This window comes from Schistocerca americana, chromosome 8 (assembly GCF_021461395.2).
Source record: "Schistocerca americana isolate TAMUIC-IGC-003095 chromosome 8, iqSchAmer2.1, whole genome shotgun sequence".
In the NCBI taxonomy this organism is placed as follows: domain Eukaryota; kingdom Metazoa; phylum Arthropoda; class Insecta; order Orthoptera; family Acrididae; genus Schistocerca; species Schistocerca americana.
Window position 1 is genome coordinate 61,675,547 of NC_060126.1, and position 11,059 is coordinate 61,686,605.

The window sequence follows — 11,059 nt, forward strand, 5'->3', positions numbered from 1 at the left end:
GTAGTGTTTCAACTGCACAGCATAAAAAGGCTCCTGGCTAGCAAAGGTTGGCTACAGCACATGGCAGCTGGCAGAATCATGCAGGCACTGTGAGTTGAACCCAGGATCTTCAAAGACTGGCCACAGTGTCGAGCAACAGCACCCGCCAGATGACCTCACCTCGCCGGATTCAGAAAGGTCAGCACTAGCTGACTGCTCGTAGATGAGCACCTTCACGTAATTGTTCACACTGCTCAGTGAAGCTGGAGTAGGTCAGTTGCACATTCAACTGATGTCTGGCTCAAAGACACTGTAAGTTGAATGCATGGCACGAAAGGCATGCTGCTACGTACTGACCTGTTGAGGGGATGTTCGACATACGGGAAACTATTTTTTAAAGCTGTATTCTGCATTTCAATGCTTTTATTGTGTATAAAATGCACCTTAATTTAGTTGTCAGGGTTTAGTAGCCAACTGCTTTTTCATGCACCATATATTCTTTCACAATCATTCTATTCTTACACACATTGTCAGTTGATGAAATAATATTCAGACTACTCTTGCTGACCAGATATAAGTCGTGCTGAGTGCTGAAGTGAAGACTGTAGCAATGTCATTCTCTGTAATAAGTTCCTTCTATGCTGTCAAGCAAGTTGTCACGACAGAAGATGCCACACTTGTAACCAGGTGATGATGACTGTGACAAATGAGATTTTGATGATCTATGAGTTTCATAAATTATTTTGCACAGCTGTTACAACGATTCTTATGGTAAGGCCACTCGAGATGCATTTTTCAAGTTTTCTGAAACTTGACTATCTATACTTGGCTAATTAAATACTGTGCTAAATTCTGAATCCTGTACAAATGTCATTTTTATTATATATGTATCATTCAGCAATCTGTTTTCAGGCTGATGCTATTAATTGCTATTTGTAATTACAAACAACTGTTCTAGTTTTAATTTTTTCAAACAAAGAGAGAGAGAGAGAGAGAGAGAGAGAGAGAGAGAGAGAGAGATATGCGGGGAGGCGGGGAGACAATTGGGGGGGGGGGGGGGGGGCTGTTGTAAATGATCAGCATGTAGGCATATACAGGGCTATTACAAATGATTGAAGCGATTTCATAAATTCACTGTAGCTCCATTCATTGACATATGGTCACGACACACTACAGATACATAGAAAAACTCATAAAGTTTTGTTCGGCTGAAGCCGCACTTCAGGTTTCTGCCACCAGAGCGCTCGAGAGTGCAGTGAGACATAATGGCGACAGGAGCCGAGAAAGGGTATGTCATGCTTGAAATGCACTCACATCAGTCAGTCATAACAGTGCAACGACACTTCAGGACGAAGTTCAACAAAGATCCACCAACTGCTAACTCCATTCGGCGATGGTATGCACAGTTTAAAGCTTCTGGATGCCTCTGTAAGGGGAAATCAAAGGGTCGGCCTGCAGCGAGCGAAGAAACGGTTGAACGCGTGCGGGCAAGTTTCACGCGTAGCCCACGGAAGTCGACGAATAAAGCAAGCAGGGAGCGAAACGTACCACAGCCAACGGTTTGGAAAATCTTACGGAAAAGGCTAAAGCAGAAGCCTTACCGTTTACAATTGCTACAAGCCCTGACACCCGATGACAAAGTCAAACGCTTTGAATTTTCGGCGTGGTTGCAACAGCTCATGGAAGAGGATGCGTTCAGTGCGAAACTTGTTTTCAGTGATGAAGCAACATTTTTTATTACTGGTGAAGTGAACAGACACAATGTGTGAATCTGGGCGGTAGAGAATCCTCACGCATTCGTGCAGCAAATTCGCAATTCACCAAAAGTTAACGTGTTTTGTGCAGTCTCACGGGTTTTCTTCTGCAAAAAAAAACGTTACAGGACACGTGTATCTGGACATGCTGGAAAATTGGCTCATGCCACAACTGGAGACCGACAGCGCCGACTTCATCTTTCAATAGGATGGTGCTCCACCGCACTTCCATCAAGATGTTCGGCATTTCTTAAACAGGAGATTGGAAAACCGATGGATCGGTCGTGGTGGAGATCATGATCAGAAATTCATGTCATGGCCTCCACGCTCTTCCGACTTAACCCCATGTGATTTTTTTCTGTGGGGTTATGTGAAAGATTCAGTGTTTAAACCTCCTCTACCAAGAAACGTGCCAGAACTGCGAGCTCGCATCAACGATGCTTTCAAACTCATTGATGGGGACATGCTGCGCCAAGTGTGGGAGGAACTTGATTATCGGCTTGATGTCTGCCGAATCACTAAAGGGGCACATATCGAACATTTGTGAATGCCTAAAAAAACTTTTTTTGAGTTTTTGTATGTGTGTGCATAGCATTTTGAAAATATATCAAATAATAAAGTTATTGTAGAGCTGTGAAATCGCTTCAGTCATTTGTAATAACCCTGTATACAAAATAATTTGTTAATCATTATTATGTGCCTTCCATTTATTATAATGTTGTGCTACCAAGAACTGACGGAAGATTCTGTTAATACGATAAAATGTGCCACAACAGCACAATTATCCGTCTTTTATAGTAGATTACTGAGTTAAAAATATTGTGCATATTAGCTGTGGAATGTAAAACTAACTAACTACACCACTGGCAGACAGCAACTGTGATATACTTTCATAAAAAATATTCACTGATGAGGCAAACTGTCAGTATTTTTGCATCTTTTGTACTTCCAAGCTTAACAGTTTATACTGAGGTAGTATGCAGCTTGTGAGATTAATATTACTCTGGGGTGTGTGTGTGTGTGTGTGTGTGTGTGTGTGTGTGTGTGTGTGTGTGTGTTTTTCATACTTTGCAGCAATTGAAGTATTGGACATTATTTAGCAGGTGATCACGCTTTTTGTTGTACAGGAAAGAGGACAAAACCCCTGTGGGATGAAGGTGTGAACAGTAAGTTGGTATTTTGTGCCTTGTGTGGAGAATGGAGTTCCCAATTGCATCACGTACTGAAGTCTGCTGATTTTAAAAGCACATGCTTCTTGTGTTTTTTGTGTTGATGTTACTGACACTGTCGGATTTAAATTTTTGTGGTTATCATCCCATTGAGTCTATTAATAATCTCTTATTTGGACTGTGTTAATTTGTGTTATAACAAAACTCTGAAGTAAATTTACCTAGTGAGATTATGCAGTCATATTTTTTTCCACATTGTGATTACAAAAAATGATTTAATTGTTAATATGTTCATAATTTTTTCTTATTTCTATGGAAAGATTGTCATTCCTTTAGTGGTACCCCATTTGATAAATGGCTTAACATTGGACTAATTGTAATAAACATAGAATTTACTAGTACTTATCTGCCACCCTTCACCAGCACTTTTTCCAGTTTGGCATGAGCATTTGTGTGTAAGTGTGGCTTTCTTTATGTACTTACCCATGGTAGTGATAAGACATCTCCACCAAGTTTATTGTTAGCATACATAAAACCATAAAATTGATGATAAAATTACATGAAGCTCCAACTTACTGGATGTTTCATATTATGAACTTTTAAGCCCGAAAGACAGTTCACCATAGTTGTCAGATCTGTGGATCTGAATGGTTTTATTATCTAAATTTGTGGCACATTTTTCAGTATTTTGAGACTGCAATATTTTGGCTGAACTAACATTATAAAGATGGTAAATACTGATACCATCTAAAAAATATAAATACAGTTGGACATTGATGGTACAGGAAATGGGGTTCACACTGTGCTATATTTTCAGGCTGTATTGGCAAATTCTCATAGGGACATGAACAGCAAACTGCTGCAACCTTGAACAAAGATTACCGATAACATTCAGTCTGTAAGCTCATAAATTGTCCACTTCTAAAAAACATAATTTTTATTAAAAGAAAACAACAGTTTTTAGGCCTACTGGCATAGCTAATTATTTCACCATTCAAAAGAGTGTTTAGTGTAAGGTGTACCTTGAGTAGCAGCAATGGCAAATCTGAAACAATATGTACATCTTCAAAATTGAGAAGGTAACAAGCAGTACTTTGGCACACCTAGATATCACACTACTGATATATACAGACTGTGTACACATTGCTTAGCAGACATGAAGGATCACTTTTAAGGAAATGAATGGTATACAAGCAAGTAAGTCGTGTTGTTACATGGCACTGTGACAATATAACGGTTCTGCTCAGTCTTCTGCAGTCATTCCTCATGACTTTATCTTTAGGGCTAGTAATATTTTTATTTGTTTATATTTTGCACTGACATTTGCTCTCTTCACTGATTTCTCCCAAAAACAATACCAGGTATCACAGCAGAAAAGATATCTAATAGCTTACAGATGACTGGTTTTGAACTTGAAAAAGTGACTAACCATTTCTTTCATTTTGTAAATGAATTTACTACAGGACCATTTTAAAGCAGATCCTTCTCATAGTGTCCAACAATGCATGTGTTCCTATTTATGTAAGTAAAATGATACTACCAGATATTGCCTGTTTATTTCACAAATAGACTCTTCACATTATTTCACATGTATCCCATCTTAGGAACCCAAAACTATCTTCTTCTAAAACTAAAAGGAATGATGTTGCCTCAGACTGTACAAAAGAAATGATAGTTCACACTTAAAAGACGAAACACATCTACAGTTACCATGACATCATCATTAGTCCCAGTTTTCCAGTCACAGATTTTGTTACATGTGGGTATTCATGGGGTGTCAAACCTGGTAAAGAAGATGGATGTTGCAGCAATTGAAAGAGGAACTCCCTCAGTTTTCCCATTGTCAGCTGAATTTTCTTATTGGGAGATGGTTTATTTTCCTTTTATTTTAAATGGCATAGTCTGTTTACACATTTGTTTCATCCAGGAGGCTTGTGCTAGCCTTTTCAAGGTAATGAGTAAAAATAGCTCTTTTTGCATTGCAGGAGTATCAGCCATAATCTTAATATCAGCAAACAGAACTGGCTTCATACTCCTTTTCTTTAGAACCATAACTTTCACCTATTGCTTTCATTGCTGTTTCATTTCTTGCATGAAGTAGTTGAGCCATCTTTCATCAACAGTAATAAATTGGGGCACACAGTCAGTCAGGTTACTTTTAAAATGCTGGGTGTGGATATGTAAAGTCCCACTTTCAAAATGCTGTAGAAAGAGAACCAAAGCTTTTATGCAATGTGTGTTTTCAATTCAACTGGAGAACCGAACATATCTTTCAGATAACCACACAGAGAGGAGTCACATGGATTAAGATTAGGTCATCTGGATGGCCAGGCTCTAGGGAAATGACAGCTGATAATTCTAGCATTTCCAAAATTCATCTGCAGCAGCTGCTTCATTGGCTGTGCAAGGTGTAGAGGAGTGCCATCTTGCATAAAAATTATCATATCCACACAGTTGAATGCTTGGAATGGCATTGGTGTACAGACTCTCATAGGTTTACCAGTGACAGCACAGGTAACAGGACCTGGAGGACTCATCATCTTGAAAAAAATGTGATCCTACAACAAACAGTGCTGTCAACCCAGACCAAACAGTCACCTTTGTAGTTGGAGTGGTACCATTTGGTATGTGCACAGATTTTCCATTACCCATATTCTACAGTTCTGCGTATTGACACAGGCTTGGGGATGGAAATGGACTTTCTGTCCACAGAATGTTCCATTGCTATTCATTGTCCAGTTCCTGTGTTCAAGAAATTTCAGAGTGAGCTTGCTGGCAGGTGAGCAGGAAATAGCTCCTGAACATGGGTGATTTTGTATGGATTGTAATGCAGTATGTTTCATGCTCACAGGCATGTCCAATATTTGGAAAATTCCCAATGCACTGCATGTTCGCACACCATTGCTTGACCCCTCCTGCAATGCTGTGGTCACATCTTTGACAGATGTCAGGTCAACTGCTTTCCTCCCTCTGCCACACTGCACTTCAAAAGAACTTGTCTTTTTGAATATTGTAATTATTTTCTCCAGACCCCTAGCAGACATAAGACAAATGCCTTTTTTCATACCCTTCAGTGTCCTTAATAAAAGAGCTTTACCAGTAGCACGCAATTCTTCATGAAGACAGTCGTGTTGGGTGTCTTGGAGGCCATGTGATGCACATCTGTGGTGTGCGTATTCTGATGCTTACAGTGCCATCTATTGGTCAAATTTTCATTTTTTTCGTTCCAAAACATTTATCCCTGCACCAATAATATTGTACTCAAATTTGATATGATTCTGAGCAATGGTTATCTTTCTACAGCATTTTGACACTGGAATTTTAATTAAGGACATCATGTAGTCCAAAATTATATGTAAATGCATTTCTGCATTAATTTTTGGTGAACATTCAACAAATGCGGCATTCAGCTGTATAAAACTTATTCGTGGTTAATTTTTCATATCAACTGTATTGTACACATTTTTCCTTTTGTTGATATGTAGCTACACTTTTGTGGTGTCCTTTAAGTGTTTGAATTCATATGTGGCTACACTTCTTTTGAAGGTGATCACATGTTTCACAACTTTTGAAAGTGGAGTAGCTCCTTATAAAACTTTCCCAACTTTGGATGTACTATAAACCAAATCCAAGAATTTTATGATGGGTTGATATTTCAGTTTTCAACATAACTACTGTACTTAAAAAATCTGTATCAACAGAACAGTTCCACAGATCAGGTTTAACACTTGACTTTTGTTGTTTATGGAATATAAGGAAAATAAATGTTTATTGACATCAACAAATCTCTACACGTCCATGAAATTCTCACCTTGCCCTTACTATCTGACTTATGTCATAATTGAACCTGTGTCCTGTGGAAGTTCAGTTGGTGTAAATTTTGAATGTTTGTGAATGTGATGAAAGAAATGATAATTCCTAAGCTTTGTAATACAGTGATACATGTGAAATATTGATGCAACAATTCGAGAAAAACAGTTTGTGTGGCAGCACCATTGAAAATACATATTTGGTAATGAACAATAGAACAGAATAGTTTTTCACCCACATGTTAAATACATGGTGAACAAATGATTAAAAGTCTGTACTGTATTCAAAGCACTGTCATTTAGTTCACACAATGGATACCATCATCATTTTGTAGTGCAGGTCTAGGCGGTGAACAAATTTTTTTCAACAGGCTTCTTGGCTTTGTTGCCAGCACAGGCAAAATGAAAGTGATGAATCTCTGAAATTAAATAATAGTGATCGAGGAAACTTTCAAAAGTAATTAGAACTAAAGAGGAGCGTAACGTGGCTAACTGACCATGTATAAATGACTTGTTAACAATTTAAGAAAAATTAAACTTCTCATTCTGTCTAGCAATGACCATTAGAAACAATTGTCTTCCATTAGAAAATGGATTACCATAAAAATTTATGGGTCTGACCAATTACAGTAACCTAAAGGAATCGTCGTCGCTGGGGAACATTTTTGTGGTATTCCCTGGGTGATACCATCATTCTGGAAGGCACAATGGACCAACAGAAGTATGCACTTATCTTTGGGAACCATGTCCACTCCTATACACAGTTTACTTTTCCTCAGCATAACTGAATCTGCAAGCAGGACACTGCAACATGTCACACAGCTCACAGTGAACACGTATGGCTCGATGAACATCGGGAGGAGTTTATGTGCTCCCCTGGCCACCAAAATACCTGGATTTAATCCTAATTGAGAATCTGTATGACTACCTCAATTGGGCTGTTCTCACCAAGAATCCTCAACTGCCAGCCCTAGAGAGGCTGGCCAAGGCACTGGAATTTGCGTGGCTCCATATCCCTGTCTGTACCTTATAGAACCTCACACACACTCTTCCTGTGCATCTTGAAGTGGTCCATGGGACAGTGTATATCAATTAAAATGTGCTGTTAAGGAGCCTGCAGCAGTATTCCATTTTTTCATAGATGCTTCACAAGTTTTTCATGAATTTGACTGTTCTTTTTGAGACCCCTGATCAAAATGATTTCTGACCTCTAACAAGTGCACTCTTTCAAAAACACAAGTGGGGAAGGTTGAGGACACCAACTGGTCTCTCTACCTGCAGATCTCTTAAAATACACATATCTCATTCTGGAAGTATGAAGGACATTTACTCTCATGTGAAACATTTATGGGTGTAATTGAGTTACATTGGTTTTGTCACATTCAGAGAGAGTATCATCTTGTTTACTGCAGAAAGGAAACTTGCAAATCGATATGTGATAAATCTCGAGAGCTTTTATCAGACACATGTGCATAACTGGTGCTTTGAGTAAATATTTATAAATGTACTGTAGCTTTGTATGAATGGAGGAAGATAAAGGAGATGCCAATATGAGAACAGCAGTTACAGTCAGTACAAGATTTCCTGGTACTTCCACTAAACTAACTAAACATGTTTACCATGGAAACAATTTCAGGTGTGTGTTTCAATCCCACAACAATGATAAGCAACAGTTCTGTTTATATGCTGTGGAACTCCAGACATACATATAGGAGTTAGAAATGCTGTCAGTTGTGAGAATGAACACAATATTATAAAGATCAAATAAAATCAACTTAATTGACATTTCAAACTTGTTTCTTTTTCATATAATACACACTACTGGCCATTAAAATTGCTACACCAAGAACAAATGCAGATGATAAATGGGTGTTCATTGGACAAATATATTATACTAGAACTGACATGTGATTACATTTTCACGCAATTTGGGCGCATAGATCCTGAGAAATCAGTACCCAGAACAACCACCTGTGGCCGTAATAACGGCCTTGATATGCCTGGGCATTGAGTCAAACAGAGCTTGGATGGCGTGTACAGGTACAGCTGCCCATGCAGCTTCAACACGATACCACAGTACATCAAGAGTAGTGACTGGCGTATTGTGACAAGCCAGTTGCTCATACACCATTGACCAGGTGTTTTCAATTGGTGAGAGATCTGGAGAATGTGCTGGCCAGGGCAGCAGTTGAACATTTTCCGTAACCAGAAAGACCCGTACAGGACCTACAACATGCGGTTGTGCATTATCACGATGTGTCACCAATGGCACCCCATACCATCACGCAGAGTGATACGCCAGTATGGCAATGACGAATACACACTTCCAATGTTTCACACTGTAAACCTCAATGACCATTTGTCTGATGGAGCATAAAATGTGATTTAGCTGAAAAGGTCACATGTTGCCACTCGGTGGGCATCTAATTGTGGTACTGGTGTGCAAATTCCAACCTTCATAGTCAGTGAGCAGCAGTCGGCTTTGGTGTATGAATCGCATCTGCTGCACAGGCCTGTACACAGGAACTTTTGCTTGAACGGTCATTGATGAGACACTTTCAGTAGCCACCTTGTTTCTTATGGACAGTCAGTTGCTCAACAATTGCACATTTGTTTGCCCGTACACATCTCCCCCTCACCTATGGCCTGTGGTGCACCACAGTTGTTTCGGCACTAGTTTTGGGTAGCACCACTTTTCCATGCACAGTATACTTTAACCACAGTGGCATGCTACCAGTCTGCAAATTTAGCCATTTCAGAAATGCATCTTCCCTTTGCCAAAAAGCTTTTGGACATAAGATAAATCGCTCCCTTCCTGCATTATGACAATGGCTGCACTGTTTTCAGCATCCCCCAACACACTATATGTAACCCCCCCCCACCCCCCCCCCCCTCCATTGTTCTTGCTGTATGTGGCTGGTTATTACATCTTGGCATAGAACATAGGTGGTGATCAAACGAAATTGACTGGACCATATTCATAGTTTTATTAGAGATACTCTCTAAGGAATGCAAAATTTGATTGTTTCTAATGTCTGCATTTTTCGTTTATCTCCCAAAGTACACACATAAGTCTGTCTTCATGAATTTAGTTGATACCAACTAAACTGCTTGCTTATGAAAAGGAAGGGCATACAGTCACTCACCATTTAGATTATCTTCGGAAATGAAGACATTGTATAAATTTGCGTGTTGCTCTTCCCTTCGATTATATGATGCTTCAAAATTCTTATACTTGGAACCTTAAAACAAACAGCAGCACTTAATGAAAATAATGCCTGAAGAAGCTCTCTGTAAATACACAATAAATTTGAGTTTGGTACAACAATGGATTTTATTTCCAGAGACATTCTCAAAATCCTATTATATCCTCAATGGCAGCCATGAACAGTCTCAAAATACTTCATGCAAAAAGTAAATGTACTGTGGCTCCAAGATAGTTGCTTATCTTTCAATTTAATGCCTCTTCAGCAACTTGTGCCTCAATTTCACGAGTTGTTTTCTAGAGCATCTTCTCGTAATCGAGAGCCCATTGAGGCAATCGGTAATCTACAGAGATCATTTGTATTCGTGCCAGTTAAATCATCAGAATTAAATTAAATCTCACAGTTTCTACTTGTCACTTTTCTATTTCTGCAAACAGTAGTACTATGCACACAGTGAATACATGGCAAAACTACAATCTGTTATTCAGCCCTTGGCCAAAATGAACAAAGAGGCACAAAGCCTCTTTGTGTGTATGCTGTGTAACCACGATGTACAAAATGTACTTACCTTTTTGAGACATTCATGAGGCGTCCTTGTGAGAGAAACATTCAGAACTACTCAAGCTTCTCGTGATATGCACGTCAGTTCCCCATCCCCAGTAATTGCTACAACTACATTAATTCCACTGCAGAACTCTAAATGCCCCTTTCACAACTCTTATATTTCCCCAGAAATTCTGTCATTAATAATAAATTGTCCTGTTATGTATTTTTCATTCATAATGGTGACGATTTCTCTTACTTCATTTGCTGATACTGTTACTACCCTGTAATAATCTGATCATAAATGAATGTATGTTTCACTAATCATTTCGAGGGCTGAAATTAACCAGTTCGTCTCTCTTTTCATATCCTCTGGTTGCGCTACAGTTTATGAACTTCAAGCATCCTATTCCCTGATTCATGTTGTTGTTGTTGTTGTTGTTGTTGTGGTCTTCAGTCCAGAGACTGGTTTGATGCAGCTCTCCATGCTACTCTATCCTGTGCAAGCTTCTTCATCTCCCAGTACCTACTGCAACCTACATCCTTCTGAATCTGTTTAGTGTATTCATCTCTTGGTCTCCCTCTACGATTTTTACCCT

The 11,059-nt window shown here is 39.1% G+C and overlaps 1 protein-coding gene across 4 annotated transcripts in view; it reads left to right on the forward strand.

Annotated features, from left to right (window-relative positions):
• Positions 1-11,059, forward strand: part of LOC124544681 (copper-transporting ATPase 1) — a 528,466-nt gene that overhangs the window by 515,949 nt on the left and 1,458 nt on the right. Inside the window, exon 24 of one of the 4 annotated variants that reach the window (XM_047123307.1) lies at positions 2,861-2,899. The exons of the other annotated variants lie outside the window; for them this stretch is intronic. Within the exon in view, the coding sequence (XP_046979263.1) occupies positions 2,861-2,888 (28 nt within the window). The 3' untranslated portion in view covers positions 2,889-2,899. The remainder of the gene's footprint in view (positions 1-2,860; positions 2,900-11,059) is intronic. 4 annotated transcript variants of the gene reach the window in all.